Source organism: Dryobates pubescens, chromosome 15, assembly GCF_014839835.1.
Source record: "Dryobates pubescens isolate bDryPub1 chromosome 15, bDryPub1.pri, whole genome shotgun sequence".
Taxonomy (NCBI): Eukaryota; Metazoa; Chordata; class Aves; order Piciformes; family Picidae; genus Dryobates; species Dryobates pubescens.
In genome coordinates, this window is record NC_071626.1 from 1726351 (window position 1) to 1745955 (window position 19605).

The window sequence follows — 19605 nt, forward strand, 5'->3', positions numbered from 1 at the left end:
ATGGTGGTGTTAGTTTGATGGTTGGACCTGATGAATGTGCTGCCCAGGGAGGTGGTGGAGTCACCGTCCCTGGAGGTGTTCAAGAGGGGATTGGATGGGTGCCATGGTTTAGTAATCATGAGGTGTTGGGTGACAGGTGGGACCTGATGATCTTTGAGGTCTTTTCCAACCTTATTGATTCTATGATTCAATGATTCTATGATCTTTGAAGTCTTTTCCAGCTCAAACAATTCTATGAATCTGTGAAACAGCCAAGCACAACAACAAAGAGACCTCTAAATCCATACCAGATAATACCCACAAGAGATGGAAATTCATTAAACACTATCATAGAATTGTCAGGGTTGGAAGGGAGCTCAAGGCTCAGCCAGTTCCAACCCCCCTGCCATGGGCAGGGACACCTCACACTGCAGCAGGTTGCTCACAGCCACGTCCAGCCTGGCCTTACAAAATGACCACATCCAATGAGATCCCAAACAGAACTGTTCAAGATAGGAAAAAAATATCCATTACTATTTGCTTAAGGTTTGATTTTGGCTGATAAGCAAAGACAGAAGATGGAAGATATGGATTTCTAGATGAGCAGGGCACTCAAGAGATTGTGTCCAGGGTGTGCCTGAGAATGTTATTGTTGTATATCTTGGTAGGAGGAGTTGGGCTAGGTGATCTCCAGAGGTCCCTTCCAACTCACGCCGTTCTGTGATCCCGTGCTGGTTCTGTGACTCAGAAATTGAAGAGGAAGGTGTGTGAAAAGCTGTGCTGTGAAATAAAAGCCCTCTGCTTACAACAAACCTTTGTTTGACTTTGCACAAGTTCACTTCAGCCAAATCAAATTCAAAGGTGTTTGAAGTCCCAGAGACTTCCTGGGCTGAGGTCTCCAGTTGAGGGTAGGAAGCTGTACCACCTCCCACAGCCCCTGAATAGCACTGCCATTGGTCAGGGTCTAACAGCTGTGGCTCTGCAATCGGAGTAACTCCATCCCACTTGAGAGCCTGGCAGCTAAAGGTAAGTTTGGGCACTTCTCTCTTTGAGCAGTTCATTGGATCTCTTTTTTACAAAGCTGAAAATATTTGGATAGGATTTGTTTCATTTTATCAGGCTTAATACTGATTCAAAAGCTGCAGATTGTGGCACTATTCCTCTTGGGTTTGTTTTTGTTTCTTTTCCCAGGGATATTTCTTAGCTCCTTCCTGTGAGAGGAGTACTTAATCTTCATCAAAATATTTGATCTTACCTAGCTCCTGCAGATGCCAATATCCTTACAGTGTGGCCCAATATATTACACAGAAAGGAAGTACAGAGGCATGCAAGCTCTGCAAATCAGTGCAGGTATCACAGCCTTAGCTAAATACTGAGTTTCTTTTCCCAGAGGTTATCATTAGAGTTGTTGTATTTGTCTCTCTGGATGCAAAATGAAATATTTATCAAGCCTCACATCCTTTCTTTATTTTTTTTACTAGGCAACGTGAAATGAAAATAATTTTGGATAAGGAGTAAATGTTTTTTTCTTCAGTAACTGTTTGGGGTTAATAAATGGCTGAATTGGGTTTTGTATTTAAGAGGTTTTAGGTTAATTGATAACATCATTTATGGCTGGGTCAGATCTTTTTCCATCAGTAATTTTCTGGATTAATAGACAACATCCTTTAGAGATGAAGCTGTTGTTTGCTTTAGTAATTTTGGGGTTATAGATAACATCCTTTAGAGATGAACTATTTTGGGGTTAACAGAGAACATCCTTTAGAGATGAACCATTTTGTGGTTAATAGAGAACATCCTTTAGAGATGAACTATTTTGGGGTTAACAGAGAACATCCTTTAGAGATGAACCATTTTGGGGTTAACAGAGAACATCCTTTAGAGATGAACTATTTTGGGGTTAACAGATAACATCCTTTAGAGATGAACCATTTTGGGGTTAATAGAGAACATCCTTTAGAGATGAACCATTTTGGGGTTAACAGAGAACATCCTTTAGAGGTGAACCATTTTGGGGTTAACAGAGAACATCCTTTAGAGATGAACCATTTTGGGGTTAACAGAGAACATCCTTTAGAGATGAACCATTTTGGGGTTAATAGAGAACATCCTTTACAGCTGAATTATTTGTTTCTTCAGTAATATTAATAGATAACTTCCTTTATAAGTGAATTATTTTTTCTCTTTAGTCATTTTAATGGATAACTTCCTTTATGGCTGAATTATTTGGGATAAATGGCATGCAAGTGAAAGCAAGACCAATAATAATCCTTCCAAAAACTATAATATAAGGACAGGCAAAATGAAAAACCAAACCCCAAGCTCCAGTGTACTTCAGACTATTTCAGAGATTGGTTGCATTTCATTTCAATTTGGGGTAAGGAACTAGAGTACTTCTAGAAGTAGTGGAAGCTACTACTGAAAGGTGCAATTCAACCAAGTCTTCTCAAAGACGAGCCCAAGTGACTGGCTTCCCCCAGAAGCAGCTGAAAAGTCTTTTTGAATGCAAGCAAATGAAGGCAAAATGAACTCCTTGTCTTGCTGTCCATCCCCTGAGGGATTTCAGATCCTCATGCCTCAACCACTTTCATAAAGACCTCTTTTCATGAAGCTTGCTCCTCGGCACACACGGTCAGTACAAAACTGCCTCAAGGATTTCTTAGACTCCATCTATTTTAAATAGCTGCAGTTGAAAACTGAAAGATTTAAGCTGAAAACTGAAATATTGAAGTGCATCTGTTCCAGGGGATATAAAAATGTTATATATTCCAATCAGAGAGAATTCCTCTAGCATACAATATTCCTATGTGTAATACTACGGCATCACATCAGGAGTACAAGTTATAAGGCTCATCACATCAAGAGTACAATCTCTTAGGCTCTCACACTGCTCATCATCACTGCCTGTGCTTTCTGGGGGCTGCAGCTAAACCAAGGTGTGAGGAAAAGCTAACTACAACTTTGTGATGGGCATCTTAGAGGACAAGAGTGACCACCTCACTTAGAAGGAGTAGGGAATGCATAAACACTAATATTCAGTGGACTTTCTACTGTTTTACTGAACCATGGGAATTTTAAATGGATGATAATTGGATTTAAGTGGTGGAGTAACCAACCCTGGAGGTGTTCAAGAAATATGTGGATATGGCAGCTGGGGAAATGGGTAATGGCTATGGGGGTGTTGGGTTGATGGCTGGAGTTGATCTTGTTCCAAGCCAAGCAATTCTATGATTCTATGATCTATGCTTTATGATTCCCTTCCCCATGAAGAGCAGATGACTCTATCATGCTACCATTTTCCACTACCTTTGAAATGGTGTTGGGTGGAATAATAAAGGAATGGAGACCACTGCCACAGGGCTACTTTTCAGAATCATAAAATCATAGAACTGTCAGGGTTGGAAAGGACCTCAAGGATCAGCCAGTTCCAAGCCCCCTGCAAACACCTCCAGGCATGAGGCTTCCACCACCTCCCTGGGCAACCTGTGCCAGGCTCTCACCACCCTCATGGGGAACAACTTCTTCCTAACATCCAATCTGAATCTCCCCATTTCTAGTTTTGCTCCATTCCCCCCAGTCCTGTCACTCCCTGTCACCCTAAAAAGTCCCTCCCCAGCACTCTGGTAGCCCCCTTCAGATACTGGAAAGCCACAATTAGGTCTCCTGGGAGCCTTCTCCTCCCCAGACTCCTCAGACTTTTGCAGAAGTGATGATCCAAATACAGCACACAGCCTTCAGCCAATAAAAATGACATCCTGGCAGAACAACTAATGGATGGAAAGTGTTTCCATTATTCTCATCCAGAGCTAACAAACATTCCAATGTTTTCTAATTTATTTGTGGGTTTGTGTTTTTGGTTGGTTTTGGTTTTTTTTTGTTCTGGTGGAGGAGAAAGAAAAAAAGAGTTTTATTATGATAACAAACACAAACATCCTAATGTTGGCTTATTTTTATGGCTTATTATTTCATTGCAAAGGAGAAAGACAAAAGAGTTTCATTGTGATAGGTACAAATAATATAATGCATTACTTTTTACTAGCTTCTCAAAAGTTCTGTATCTATGGTGGAGTAGGAATAGGTGAAATTAGATGAAAGGGGGAAAAAGATGAATATTTACTGCCCAGCGATGTGGTTTGAGGCCCATCCCTGGACACACTCATTTCAATCCTGATGGGGCCCTGAGTAACCTGATCGAGTTGGATGCTGTCTACAGCTACCTGAAGGCTGGTTGTAGCCAGGAGGGGGTTGGTCTCTTCTCCCAGGCATCCAGCACCAGAACAAGAGGACACAGTCTCAAGCTGTGCCAGGGGAAGTTGAGGCTCGAGGTGAGGAGAAAGTTCTTCACAGAGAGAGTTGTTAGCTCTTGGAATGTGCTGCCCAGGGAGGTGGTGGAGTCACCATCCCTGGAGGTGTTCAAGAAGGGATTGGATGTAGCACTTGGTGCCATGGTTTAGTAGTCAGGAGGTCTTGGGTAACAGGTTGGACTTGATGATCTTTGAGGTCTTTTCCAACCCTATTGATTCTATGTTCTTGCTTACTGAAAGGGGTTTGGGGAAGGTGACCTTGGAGGGTCCCTTCCAACCCAATGCATTCTGTGATTTATCTTTTCACTTTTCCAGGTACTTCTTCTTGAAGTTCTGTTTCATTTTATACCTATAAAGCTCTTTCTTAAATTCTCTAAATGTTAGCATGACCAAAGCTGCCTGCAGACGTTCTCAGATCTGGGGGACTCTCACAGAAGCAACTACTGAGTCAACATGAATAAACTATGAGTTAGGCATCAGAAATACTGCTCCATATCTATAAATACTGCATTTATAAGGTGAAATTTGCATAAACACTGCACTTAGAAGGTGCAGTTTGCACAGGTTCCTTGCAAACAGCCACATTCCTGTCCACTTCCTTCTCTTCCAGGAAAGAAAGCAGAATGCAGCCTTTTGTAAATATTTTCCTGGGATTGTTCCTCTTGGGGCCTCTTGGAGCTGTGCCTCTCACTGACACTGGGATTTATGATTCTGACTTCTATGACCTGCTGCTCGGAGAGCTCTCTCACCCGTTTGACTACGACGAGAGCAAGCAGTCTGACCAACTGGAGGTAAGCAGAACTTCACTGATTCTCTTCCTCCCAAGGGCAGTGGCCTTTGAAATGGTCATCAGCCAAATCCACTCCATTTGGTTGCTGTTTCATTTGGTTCATCAACTTCTCTGTGCTGAGAGCACATCACAGTTCATTCACACTTTTCTAGATCTACAAATGTGGCCAAAATATTTCCTGATTTACTGGGTGTGTGTGGGGGGGTGGATGTTTATTGGGGTTTTTGGTGGCAATCTTTGAGAACAGGTGAATCATAGAATTGTCAGGGTTGGAAGGGAGCTCAAGGATCAGCCAGTCCCAACCCCCCTGTCATGGGCAGGGTCACCTCACACTACAGCAGGTTGCTCACAGCCACATCCAGCCTGGCTGCAAACACCTCCAGGGATGAGGCTTCCACCACCTCCCTGGGCAACCTGTGCCAGGCTCTCACCACCCTCCTGGGGAACAACTTCTTCCTAACATCCAATCTGAATCTACCCACTTCTAGTTTTGCTCCATTACCCCCAGTCCTATCCCTCTCTGACACCCTCAAAATTCCCTCCCCAGCTTTCTTGTAGCCCCCTGCAGATACTGGAAGGCCACAATTAGGTCTCCTCAGAGCCTTCTCTTCTCCAGACTGAACTTCCTCAGTCTGTCCTCATAGCAGAGCAGCTCCAGCCCTCTGCTCATCCTTGTGACCCTTCTCTGGACACCTTTCTGCACTTCCAGATCCCTCTTGATTTAGGGGCTCCAGAACTGGGCACAGTGCTGCAGGTGTGGTCTCAGCAGAGCAGAGTAGAGGGAGAGAATCTTTCCCTCAGGTCTCTTTGTATTGCCACCAATTCTCTTTGGGATTGTCCTGGTGATTTACATGTCTGGAGGAGGCACGGAGGTGGCTGAGATGAGACATCCAGCATGCCCCCTGAAACAAGGCTGCAAAATGCTGTTTCTGGGGGTGATTATAATAATTGAGATGTTCAATACAAGTATTCCAAGCCATACAATGATGGTGGTTGTAATTTGTGTTGGAAAAGTGGGCAGAAGGAGACGAAAAAGAAAGGGAAAGCACAAGAATTAAATCCCAGGACAGTAACAAAGACTACTAAAGAAAAACTGTTCAAAGCTCTGTTGTAAGACCAGGCTGGATGAGGCTTTGAGTACCTGATCTAGTGTGAGGTGTCCCTGCCCATGGCAGGGGGCTGGGAACTAGAAGATCTTTAAGGTCCCTTCCAACCCAAACCATTCTAGGATGCTATAGAATAGAATAAACCAGGTTGGAAGAGACCTTTAAGATCATCGTGTCCAACCTATCATCCAACACCACCCAACCAACTAAACCATGCAACCAAGCACCCTGTCAAGTCTCCTCCTGAACACCTCCAGTGATGGTGACTCCACCACCTCCCCAGGCAGCCCATTCCAATGGGCAATCACTCTGTGTAGAACTTCCTCCTAACATCCAGCCTAAACCTCCCCTGGCACAGCCTGAGACTGTGTCCTCTTGTTCTGGTACTGGTTGCCTGGGAGAAGATAAGAGACAACAAAATGTGTTGCCTATTGTTGTGTTGGAAACACCTTTTGCAGGGCAGGATTGTCTTCCACTCATGACCTCTTCCAGCTGCCTTCTTCACATGCAGCCTTCTTCACCCTTAATGTGGTGAGACCCTGGAACAGGTTGCCCGGATAGGTAGTGGGAGCTCCATCCCTGGAAGTTTTTAAGGGCAGGCTGGATGGGGCTCTGGGAAGCCCTGATCTAGTGTGAGGCGTCCCTGCCCATGGCAGGGGGTTTGGAACTAGTTAATCCCTGAGGTGCCTTCCAACCCTGACAATTCTCTGATTCATCAAGAGAAGGTCATCCATCATAAGCAGTTGGAAGGCAGCTTACTTTGCATATGGATGGACCTCCCTGGGAGATCTTGCTTTTTTTCCCCCCACTAGCTGTTTAGCTCAAAACCTTTTTGCTTACATTCCTCTTGACCATGTACCAAGCAAAAGAAACATCAGCACTGCCAATTTCCCTAAGCCCAAGAGAGGCCAGAGGGGTCAGTGCTGGAGAAATGAAGCAGCTTTTATAGACATGCACATCAGCCTTACAAGTTATCTTTATAGACACCAAACATTATGGATGTCACTCAAGTTTGAAACGGAATACATCTGCTGCCTTGAGGGTGGCTGTGATTTTCTGCCCTGCTATGGTAGGATGGGAGCTACACAAGTGGCTCTGTGTGCATGGCACAGTATTCATGCAAAGACACAGGTTAGTTTTCATTATGCAGAGCTTAAAGGGTGAGGAATACCACACAGGGACCCAGACAAAGAGCAAGACTGCACTGAATCCCAAATCAAACACCACCCATCAACTAGACCATGTTATTAAGATGGATCAAATTTGAATCTGTATTGAATCCCCACTCAAGGCTCTGCATTGACATCTATTAGATCACAGAATTATTGAGGCTGGAATAGACTTCTGAGGTCATCAAGTCCCAGCCTGTGACCTAACACCACCACAACCAACAGACCATGTCACTAAGATGGGTTAAATTTGGGCTATAAAATCTGTATTGAATCCTCAATCAAGGCTCTGCATTGACATCTATTAGATCACAGAATTATTGAGGCTGGAATAGACTTCTGAGGTCATCAAGTCCCAGCCTGTGGCCTAACACCACCACATCAACTAGATCATCACTAAAATGAGTCAAATTTGGGCTCTAAAACCTGTTCTTTCCAAGTTCCCAGATTAGTGAGACATGGAAGGCCTGGCTAAAGCTTGGAATTCAGAGGCAAATAGTTACTGGGGGAAAACCAAACCAAGCCAAGCCAAGCCAAACCAAACCAAACCAAACCAAACCTTAATTAATACACCACTCACAAATAAAAAGTGTAGAGACTTTGGGGACATCAGGACCAAGCCTTTCACAGTTCATGGTGAAATTCCAAGGTCCTAAAGGAGAAAGAGACTACAAAGGGAATGTCAGAGCCAGAGAGTGTACAACTTTCATGTTGGATTTTTGTTCTGAAACCACAGAATAAACCTCAGCTGCACTGCCAGCCTTTTCTTCACACTGAGGTTCATTATTATCTTTTAATGAATATTTATATCACAATAGGGTCCAGAGGCCCCAGCCAACCCTTGGTCTTTATTGTCCCAACTGCTCTGCACAGCTATACACAGTCAGATTTCCTTCTTTAAAGTGGATAGCACCACACCAGACTCTCAAAGGCATTTCTTGTGTAAGCTTCTCCCTGGCAAACACAGAAGGCTCCTTGAAACTAAGACACTGTTTGGATAATGAGTGAGAAAAAACAAATTGTGGAGAGATTCTTGTGTAAATCAACCACTAATGTGTAAGAAAAATCATATTGCAAGCTTCTGACTGCAGTGCCTGTTCCACACCACCATTCCAGCTGCCTTCAGGTAGGAAACATTACTGTCAGAAAAATAAGAAAGGAAAATATAGGACAATTGTGTGGGGTTTAAAAAGGCTAAGTGCCAGCTCATAGCAACCCCAGGCAATGCTACAGGCTGGGGGCAGAGTGGCTGGAAAGTTTGCCCAGCAGAAAAGGACCTGAGGGTGCCTGCTGACAGCCAGATGGACATGAGCCAGCAGTGTGCCCAGGTGGCCAAGAAGGCCACCAGCATCCTGGCCTGGATCAGTAATGCTGTGACCAGCAGGAGTAAGGATTGATCGTGGCTCTGTACTGGGCATTAGTGAGGCTGAACCTCAAGCACTGTGTCTAGTTTTGGGCCCCTCACTCCAAGAAGGACATTGAGGAACTGGAGAGTGTCCAGAGAAGGGCAACAAAGCTGGGAAAGGGCCTGGAGAAGAGGGTTGGGGAGGAGCAGCTGAAGGAGCTGGGGGTGTGCAGCCTGGAGAAGAGGAGGCTGAGGGAGACCTCACTGCTCTCTACAGCTCCCTGAAAGGAGGTTGCAGTGAGGTGGGGGTTGGGCTCTGCTCCCTAGCATCAGGTGACAGAACAAGAAATTGAAATTGTGCCAGGAAAGGGTTAGGATGGAGATGAGGAAGAATGTCTCTGCTGCTGGGGTGGTCAGGGATTGGCACAGGCTGCCCAGGGAGGTGGTGGAGTTCATGAAATGTGTGTACAAGGCACCATGGTTGTGCCAGGTTGATGGCTGGCCTCAGTTCTTTAGAGACCTTTTCTAATCAAAACAACTCCATAATTCTGTTCTATGCTTTCCTTCCCCATCCCCTGGCAACTTTTATCACACTGCTTTCTCTACACCACTTCTTTATGTAGCCCTGTACCCAGAAGTGGCCGTTCACCTGAGCTGCATTGTTCACAGCCTGAGCACTTACTGCATTACCAGGCAGTGCCTCACAGATCTCTCTGGTTTTAAGACAGAACAATGAGAGGGGGGAAAAAAGGACCTGAAATACAAAATTTGAGGAAAACAACCATGAGCCACTTTTGGAAAGGCAAACAAACCCAAACCCTCCACCATAATTAGGCACTTTCTTGTGAGCCTTTGGCAGTTTCTGTCCAGATGTGGGGAAAAGTGGTTCCTTTTGATGGGCCAGCGTGTGGCGCAGCTGCCCCTTTAAGCTTATAAGGTCTCTTTTTAAGAACCAGGCTTTTGTTTGTGTTTTTAAGCATGGTTTCTGCAGCAAAAGGAGCTCTGAGGGAGGACTCACTTCATATTCTCCTGTCAATTTCAATTTATTGTGTGTCTTAGATCAGCTTTGATCCTGAAAGATACAGACATGAAGTAGATAAAACATCTGCCCCTGGAATTACACCACCTCATGGTGCAACTGATGGCTTCCAGCCTTGCCATTTATCTCCATAAATATATCTGTTTTTTGCATTTTATTACTTTAACACAGGAAGTTCCGCTTCACCATGAGGAAAAACTTTGCTGTGAGGGTGCTGGAGCCCTGGAGCAGGCTGCCCAGAGAGGTTGTGGAGTCTCCTTCTCTGGACACTTTCCAAACCCATCTGGATGCATTCCTGTGTCACCTGCTCTGGCAGGGGGGGTGGAGTAGATGAAGTTTGTGTGGAGTAGATGAGGTTTGAAGTAGATGAGTAGTGAAGTTTAGGCTGGAGGTGAGGAAAAAGTTCTTCCCAGAAAGAGTAATTGGCCATTGGAATGTGCTGCCCAGGGAGGTGGTGGAGTCACCGTCCCTGGAGGTGTTCAAAAAAGGCTTGGATGTGGCACTTGGAGCCATGGTTTGGTTGTCAGGAGATGTTAGGCATTAGGTAATAGGTTGGACTTGATGATCTCTGAGGTTTTTTCCAACCTGGTTGATTCTATGATGCTCTATTCTGTGATTCTCTCCAGCATTGGTGTCTCTTCTGCACTGGTATTCTCTAAGTATTAACTGGAACTGGCTGCCCAGGGAAGTGGTAAAATTGCCATCCCTGGATGCATTTAAAAGCCATCTAGGTATGGTGGTCAAGGAGATGATGTAGTAGTGGTCCTGGTAGAGCTACATAATGGTTGCACTTGATGATCTGGAAGGTGTTTTCCAAGCATAGTGACTCTGTAACCATACAGTTCAGTAGCTGCAGGTAGGTGCTGTGAATCCCTTTCAGTGCAGCCTTATGCCAGGTATTAAATCTGGCTTGGGAGGCTGTTCATGATTCCAAGACTTGCAACTCTTGGCAAAGAGGCACACTCTTTATTGTCTTTCTCTGCAATATTCCTTCTCCTCCTCTGTGATTTTTACATGAAGAATATTACTTAGAGTAGGAAAGGAAATCCAGCCCCATCCTCACCCCCCAATAAAAAAAAACCCACAACCCTTATGGAGAATAATAGCATTAAGTGATAGAGAATGAGTTCTGTTTCAGGTTTTATTTAGTGAAGTGGATGTTGCCAAAAATAAACAAACAGCTGGAAGCTGGAGGATCATTCTATACAATATAGAGTCCAAGGAACATCTTTGCCTTGTTACAGCCTTGCATTATTTATCAAACATGGACAAGTTATCCATCTGCAGGGATCAGATGACCAATAATGGGAAACAGACTTTGACTTTCAGGTCACTGGTTCAAGTCCATCCTATGTACAGCAAACAAATACTGCTCATGCTCTGGGTTTGCTACGTGATCCACAACTACCAGGGAATTCCTACTTTGGTACCAGTGTAAGAAAAATGGAAATACCATTAAATTAGTTATCATCAGTAACAGGTTGCCCAGGGAGGCTGTGGATGTCCCCTCCCTGGGGGTGTTCAAGGTTGGATCAGGCCTTGAGCAACCTTGGCTGGTGGGAGGTGTCCCTGCTCATGGCAGGGAGGTTGGAACTGGATGGTCTTCAAGCTCCCTTCCAACCCAAATCATTCTGTGAATGTATGAATAATAGCATGGGGGTTTAATGACTTTAACAACTGGGCAGGAGACTGAATAGATAAAAGTAATTGCTTGGATTGATTGCTCCAGAGCACAGTTTTAGCACATTGGCAAGGAAACTATGGGGAGGCTTCCAACCGGGCAACCCTGTTAGCATCCTGTAACAAGAGAGTGATAACACTAGTAGAAACAGAATTAAAAGAAGCAACTCCTAGAGGTAACTCCTCTGCTTTGGTACCCAGCAGCTACAGTGATGAATCAAGTAAGAGCAGCTGAGAAAGCAGAGAGCAAATCCCAAATCCCAAGCTAGTCAATTCCATAAAGGATGCCCTCAAATACTGAGGGAAGTGGCACCAAGTGTAGACGACCCAAATCCCACCAAGAGGAAAAAGAATCTTAGATCTGGAGTCTGTTTGCAACTTGCATCTTGAAAATGTGCTTCTCCAGAACATTATTTTCAGCAAAACTACCACAAAAGGATTCATTGATAGGTCTCCAAATCACAGAATCGCTGGATGGTAGAGGTTGAGTGCAAACCCCCTGCCAAGGCAGCATCACCCAGGGTAGCCTGCAGAGGAATGCATCCAGGAGGGTTTTGAATATGTCCAGAGAACAAGATTCCACAACCTCTCTGGGCAGCCTGCTCCAGGACTCTGTCACTGTAAAGAAGTTCTCCTGTAAAGAACTTCTCACTGCAAAGAAGGTTGTCCTCATGCTGAGGTGAAATCTTCTATGCTCCAGTTTGTATCCATTGTTCCCTGACTTATTACTGTGCACCATTGAAAAGAGCTTGGGCCCCTTCTCCTGACACCCACCCCTCAGGTATTGATAGACATTGATCAAATTCCCTCAGTTGTCTCTTCTCCACACTAAACAGCCCCTGATCTCCAGATTTCGACCAAAGGTCAGGACAGGGACTCTTATCTGAGCTCCACAACACTGCTGAAGCAGCAGCCAGCATGTGCAAGCACTTTAGTGCAGTACTACCCTGGGTCAATAAAAGCCTGGAATGCATTTCTCCCTCTAGGCTTCCTCCCTCCAGAGAACATCTGCCCCATTTCCTTTGTTCCCAAAGTCTTCTTTTGATTTGTCCCCAACTCCATTCCTGGTTAAGCTGTTTCACTGTCAGTGCTGCAGATGGGAACAATGTGTATTTGTCTGCACGAAGCAGCAAGGTGCATCCTTACTCTTGCTTATACCAGCAGGTTACTCAGTCATAGTTCAGCTGAAGTTCACTACCATGGACCTCAGAATCACAAAATTGTTTGGGTTGGAAAAGACCTCTGAGATCATAGATTCCAACCATCAACCCAACACCACCATGGACACTAAACCATGTCCCCAAGTGCCATGGCCACAGGTTTCTTGAACACCTCCAGGGATGGGGACTCCACCACCTCCCTGGGCAGACTATGCTAATCCCTGACCACTCCTGCAGCAAAGAAATCTTTCCTCATCTCCAACCTAAACCTCTTTCTGGCACAATTCCAGGCCATTTAGCCAGGGATGGTGGTGACTATACCGTGGCATTTCCATACACACCAAAAATAACTGTAGCTTATTGGAAAACACCTCAAGATCACACAGAGAATCTGAAGATCCTCAGTCAAAACCTGAATCTGCAAGGTCCAGTGCTTCCTGGGTTCCCATTGCTTCCATATTTGCTGTCTTCAGGGAAACTAACTGATGTGAAATATTTCAGAGAATCACAGAATGGTTGGGGTTGGAAGGGAGCTCTGAAGGTCGAGTCCAACCCTCCTGCCAAAGCAGGATCACCCAGGGCAGGACACACAGGAGCACATCCAGGCAGCTCTTGAAAGTCTCCAGAGAAGGAGACACCACAACCTCTCTAGGCAGCCTGCTCCAGGGCTCCAGCACCCTCACAGGAAAGAAATGTTTTCCTCACATTGAGGTGGAACTTTCAGTACTCCAGTTTGTATCAGTTGCCTCTTGTCCTATCACAGGACATCAAGGAAAAAAGCCTGGCCCCATCCTCTTGACACCCACCCTTCAGATATTTATAAACATTGTTCAGACCCCCTCTCAGCCTTCTCTTCTCCAGGCTAACCAGCCCCAGGGCTCTTAGCCTTTCCTCATCACACTGAGGTTCCAGTCCCTTCAGCATCCTTGTAGCCTCCCTTGGCCTCTCTCCAGGTAGCTTTGCTTTTGATTAAAGCCCATGACAAACCCCACTGCCAGCACATTAGCAAGTAGAATGTGAACTTAAGACTTCAGGATTCTTAGATAATAACATTTTTAAAGCATGGTGAGACCCCACCTGGAGCTCTGTGTCCAGTTCTGGAGCCTCTGTTCCAGGAAGGATGTGGAGGTTCTGGTAGGTGTCCAGAGAAGGGTCACAAGGATGAGCAGAGGGCTGGAGCTGCTCTACTATGAGGACAGACTGAGGGAGTTGGGGTTGTGCAGTCTGGAGAAGAGAAGGCTCTGAGGAGACCTAATTGTGGCCTTCCAGGATCTTCAGGGGGCTACAAGAAAGCTGGGGAGGGACTTTTTAGGGTGTCAGGGAGTGATAGGACTGGGGGGGATGGAGCAAAACTAGAAGTGGGGAGACTGAGATTGGATGTGAGGAAGAAGTTGTTCCCTATGAGGGTGGTGAGAGCCTGGCACAGGTTGCCCAGGGAGGTGGTGGAAGCCTCCTGCCTGGAGGTGTTTGCAGCCAGGCTGGAGGTGGCTGTGAGCAACCTGCTGTAGTGTGAGGTGTCCCTGGCCATGGCAGGGGGCTTGGAACTGGCTGAGCCTTGAGGTCCCTTCCAACCCTGACAATTCTATGGTTCTATGTTAGTGCTCTGAAAACAAAGCCTGCAAAGCTCCATTGGATTTGATGTCTGCTGGAACAATTTCCAATTTTCTATCCAAAAGACTTGCAGTTCCTTTGGGTTTGGGTTTGGGTTTTTGATGCTTCACAGCAAATTTCCCTTTGTCACGCAGAACAAATCAATTTTTATCACAAATCTAACTGAAATCAGCGTGGGGAAAGCAGTTTGTTAGGACATATTGTGGCTAATGAAGGACTGAAGGGATGAGAGCATACAGCAGAGAAATTAAAACACTGAGAGGAAAAGGGAGCTTGGAGAGTGTCGGAGTTTCCACACCATCAGAATTCATCAGAGCTGCCAAATAAAAGGCAGCTCAAGCACCGAGCCTCAGCCCATCTGTGACCTCTAGTGGGAGAGGAGGAGGATTTGGGAGAGAAAGAGCTGCCAGTGGAAGCGAGCAGTAACATTTCCTCTTCCCTTTCACTTTTCCCCAGACAGAGATTGGGACAGCACTGCCAGCTCTAGTTCAAGAGAGTTATTCTTCTGCACCCCTGATAGAAGAGCCTGAGGAGGAAGCATCGACGCCGAAATTAATTGACGGGGCTTCAGCACAAGGGTCTGGGGTTCTAGGACCCCAAACTCAAGATGGTTAGTAGGGGGGAGAGGGGAAAAAAGAGGTTTGTGTGAGTAGCTTTGTTTTTCAGTAAAGGCCATTCTGCTTCCAGCCTGGCCAGCAGATTGAGGGAGATCATTCTGCTCCTGCTCTGCTCTGGTGAAGCCTCATCTGGACTACTGAGTTCAGCTCTGGGGCCTCCAACACAAGAGAGACATGGACCTGATGGAGCAGGCCAGGAAGAGGGCCACCAAGATGATCAGAGAGCTGGAGAGGCTCTGCTATGGGGACAGGCTGAGAGGGTTGGGGCTGTTCAGCCTGGAGAAGAGAAGGCTCCAGGGAAACTTTAGAGTGCATTTCAATACTTGAAGGGGACCTGCAGAAAGACTGGGGAAGGGCTGTTCAGAAGGACCTGTGGGGACAGGCTGAGGGACAACGGTTTGAAAGTGCAGCAGGATAAATTTTGGTTAGATGTCAGGAGGAAGTTCTGCAGAGTGAAGGTGGTGAGGTGCTGGAACAGGTTGCCCAGGGATGCGGTTGAGGTCCTGTCCCTAGAGACATTCAAGGGCAGACTTGATGTGGTCCAGGGCAGCCTGCTCTAGCTGGAGGTGTCCCTGCTGACTGCAGGGGGTTGTACAAGATGACCTTGGAGGGTCCCTCCCATCCCAATGCAATCTGTGAATTATATGATCACAGCCTCATTGAACTGTTTGGGTTGGAAAAGACCTCTAAGGTCATCAAGTTCCACCATCAGCCTAAGTCCACCATAGCCATTAAACCATGTCCCAAAGTGCCATGTCCACATTTCTTGAACACCTGCAGGGACAGCATCTCCCCCACCTCCCTGGCCAGCCTGTTTCAATGGCTGGTGTGGTGATCAAATCAGAACGAGAGTGAACTCTACCAGTGACAAAATCATAAGTGTGCTTAGGGGGGCATTTCATTGTAGTGATTTGTGTCGTTTTGGTGCTGGTTTTTGGCAACACTCTGTTTGCTTTTCAATTCCTTGCTAGGTCTTCCTACTTGCCTTTTGTGCACGTGCCTGGGGACCACAGTCTACTGTGATGACCACGAGCTGATTGCTGTCCCACCACTGCCTAAGAGAACCGCCTACTTCTACTCCCGCTACAACAGGATCAGGAAGATCAACAGGAATGACTTTGCTCACCTAAGTATGGAGAGCAGTGTTGCTGCAATGGGATTGAGCTAGAAACAACTGCAAGTAAAGCCAAGAGGTTGGAGGACAGGGAGGTGATTCAAGACAGCCAGCATGGCTTCAGCAAGGGCACTAGATGATCCTTGAGGTCCCTTCCAACCCTAACAATTCTGTGATTCAAAGTCCTGCTTGACCAAGCAGCTGTCTGCAATGGTGTGACTACATCAGTAGGCAAGGGAAGGCCAAGAAATGTCACCCCTTGTGTAAAGTCTTTGACACAGTGCCCCACAGCATCCTTCTTTCACAAGTGGAGAGATCTGGATTGGAAGGGTGGACTGTCCAGTGGATAAGGAATTGTTCTGAGGGTCCCTTCCAACCCCACACATTCTCTGTGTGTGAGTATGGATCATTGTGTTACCTATGCACACAGAGCTGTCACCTAGTGAGTCAGGAATGGGTCACACTCAAGACATTCTACCTCTAATTTGAATAACCCATTGGCTTTTATTCTTCTTCTAAAAATTCCAGGCAATACCTGAATACATTCTTACACACTTCCTGCCTCTCCTTTCTCTGCCAGATAACTTAAAGAGGATTGACTTGACTGCAAACTTTATATCAGAGATCCATGAAGATGCCTTCTGGAGACTGCCCCAACTTGAGGAGCTGGTGCTTCGTGACAACAGGATCAGGCAACTGCCCGAGTTACCACCCACCTTGACATTCATTGATGTCAGCAAGAACAGGCTTGGTCGCAAAGGAATCCCTAATGAGGCATTTAAAGTAAGTCTGAGGGTCATGGGAAAAGCTTTCCTGCCTTTCTCCAGGGGATTTGGTCAGAAGAGCAGCCTAAGAGTCCTTCTACAGCAGTAAAACTTTTATGGTCTGGAGTTCATGGCAAAGTCTGTTCTGCCTTTCTCCAGAGGATGTGGTCAGAAGAGCAGCCTGGAAAAGAGGAGGCTCAGGGGAGACCTTGTGGCTGTCTACAACTACCTGAAGGGAGGTTGGAGCCAGGTGGGGGTTAGTCTCTTCTCCCAGGCAACCAGCACCAGAACAAGAGGACACAGTCTCAAGCTGTGCCAGGGGAGGTTCAGGCTGGATGTTAGGAAGAAATTCTTCCAAGCAAGAGAGATTGGCCATTGGGATGTGCTGCCCAGGGAGGTGGTGGAGTCACCATCCCTGGAGGTGTTTAAGAAGAGCCTGGATGAGACAGTCAATGCCGTGGTTTAGTTGATCAGATGGTGTTGGGTGATAGGTTGGACTGGATGGTCTCAAAGGTCTTTTCCAACCTGGTTAATTCTGTATGCTTTTTGTGTCCCTCTACAGTAGTAAACCTTTACAGTAGTTAAGATCATAGGAACCATGACTGTGCTGGAGGTTGGGTAACCTAAGAACTTTGGTAACAGGCACAAATGTGAGCATCAGAAGTTCCATCTAAACACGAGGAGGAGCTTCTGTAATTTAACACTGATCCAGGCTGCCCAGAGGGGTGCTTGCAGTGACGTGGGGTTTGGTCTCTTCTCCCTACTACCAGGCAAAAGAAATCTCTATCAGAAATGGCCTTAAAGTGTGCCAGGGGAGGGTTGGGTTGGAGATGAGGTAGAACTTCTTTGCTGCAAGAGTGGTCAGGGATTGGCACAGGCTGCCCAGGGAGGTGGTGGAGTCCCCATGCCTGGAGGTGTTCCAGAAACCTGTGAGCATGGCACTTTGGGACGTGGCTTAACAGCCATAGTAGTGTTAGGCTGATGCTTGGACTCAATGATCTTGGAGGTCATTTCCAAGGGAAACAATCCTATAACTCTATAAACTGTGTTAGCATCCACTGGTCCTCACTGCAGTTACAGATTCCAAACTGAAGTGCCAGAGGTTTAAATAAGATCTTTTTTCCCCTGCCTTTATTTTTCCCTTCTTCCTCTAGGATCTGCAGCATCTGCAGCATCTTTACATTGCTGACAATAACCTGGACCACATTCCATTGCCACTCCCTGAAAGCCTCCAAGCTCTGCATCTTCAGGTAGGCTACAAAACTAATGGTTCTGTAGATCATGTTCCAATAGGAAGCCAAACTGGAAAGGACAATTATTCTCTTGCTTTGTGCCTTCTGCTTCTCCAGAGGTGTCCTTACTTTTGTCTAGTGGAGGATGACCCTGCCCATGGCAGGGGGGTTGGAATTAGATGATCTTTAAGGTCCCTTCTTGGCCAGCTGAGCATCCTGCTGGCCAGCTGCCAACAATCACCCCCAGGGTTATTTCTGCCAGGCAGCTTTCCAGCCCCTCTGCCCCAAGCCTGGAGCTGTTGTCACCCAAGTGCAGGACCCAGCACTTGGCTTCATTAAACCTCATACAACTGACCTCAGCCTGGCCAGGTCCCTCTGCAGATCCTTCCTACCCTCCAGCGGATCAACACTCCCACCCAATTTACTGTCATCTGCAAACTTGCTGAGGGTGCACTCAACACCTTCCTCCAGATCATTAAGACAGATGGTTCCATGATTTTTGGACTGGCCAAGTGCTGCTTTCCATTTGTATTCATAAAAGTCTCCTCAGTACGACCCTGGAAATGAAATTGCTCTCTACTGATCATAGGAGGGAATCATAGAACCATAGAATCAATCATGTTGGAAGAGACCTTAGAGATCATCAAATCCAACCAATTACCTAACACCTCCTGACAACTAAACCATGGCTCTAAGTGCCACATCCAAGCCTTTTCTGAACACCTCCAGGGATGGTGACTCTACCACCTCCCTGGGCAGCACATCCCAATGGCCAATCTCTCTTGCTGGGAAGAACTTTCTCCTCACCTTGAGCCTAAATTTCCCCTGGCACAGCTTGAGACTGTGTCCTCTTGTTATGTTCTATAAGTCCCTCCTGCAAACTCAGCCTCCACACCATGGTTTGAGTTACTTGGATCTGAAGCTTTGCACAGAGCCAAGACATTCTCTCTCTGCTTGGAAGATCTCTCAGTCACAATCTAGTCTCTTGCTTTAACACATCTCTTCTCTCTAAGCACTGAAAGAGATGAACATGAATGAGATGAAAATGAAAATGCATCCAGAATCTGCTCTTCAAAGAGTGAAACAAAAAACTCCTTTCAGCAACAATTCTGATGGCTTTGGGTGTGTTTCTTTTCTTTCTTTGTTTGGTTTTGGTGGTGGTTGTTTTTTTAGAACAACAACATTCAAGAAATGCATGAAGACACCTTCTGCAAGATGAAAGACCTGACTTACGTACGTCGGGCTCTCGAGGACATCAGGCTGGATGGCAACCCCATCAACCTGAGCAGAACCCCCTATGCCTACATGTGCCTCCCCCGCCTGCCAGTGGGTAACCTCATCTAAGCTTCCTCTGGAGCCAACACTGAAGCCCTACACTATAAGAGCCTTCCCAGAGAAATGATGAACTCACTGCCACAATAAAGCTTTTGTTGTTGTTGTTCCCCCCTCCAAATCTCATTAGTTTGGGAAATATTTATAGCTAATCATGAAATTGATTGGTTGACAACCGTAGAATCACAGAGTCAGCCAGGTTGGAAAGGACCTCAGAGATTATCAGGTCCAATCTATTACCTAACACCCCATGACTAAACCATACAAAGCATGAGAGGAAATGGTAAAAGCCAACTCTGTTATCTTAGCCTACTCTAAGCTAGAGAGAGAGACACCAAGAAAAATATCCTGCTTTAAAAACCG

At 46.1% G+C, this 19605-nt stretch overlaps 1 protein-coding gene across 1 annotated transcript; it reads left to right on the forward strand.

Annotated features, from left to right (window-relative positions):
* The first annotated feature begins 752 nt into the window (after window positions 1–752).
* Window positions 753–19288, forward strand: EPYC (epiphycan). The gene is made up of 7 exons (XM_009905993.2): window positions 753–1005; window positions 4894–5074; window positions 14640–14793; window positions 15772–15930; window positions 16495–16697; window positions 17833–17928; window positions 19084–19288. Exons 2-7 carry the CDS (start codon window positions 4907–4909, stop codon window positions 19252–19254), a joined length of 951 nt encoding a protein of 316 aa, XP_009904295.2. The 5' UTR covers window positions 753–1005; window positions 4894–4906; the 3' UTR covers window positions 19255–19288.
* Window positions 19289–19605: the final 317 nt, after the last annotated feature.

Excerpts from the sequence above, each read along its gene's own strand:
- EPYC (XM_009905993.2), top strand. The coding sequence starts at position 4,907 with ATGCAGCCTTTTGTAAATATTTTCCTGGGATTGTTCCTCTTGGGGCCT. Across the intron at positions 5,075-14,639 it reads AGCAGTCTGACCAACTGGAG|ACAGAGATTGGGACAGCACT; the intron begins GTAAGCAGAACT and ends ACTTTTCCCCAG. Across the intron at positions 14,794-15,771 it reads AGGACCCCAAACTCAAGATG|GTCTTCCTACTTGCCTTTTG; the intron begins GTTAGTAGGGGG and ends ATTCCTTGCTAG.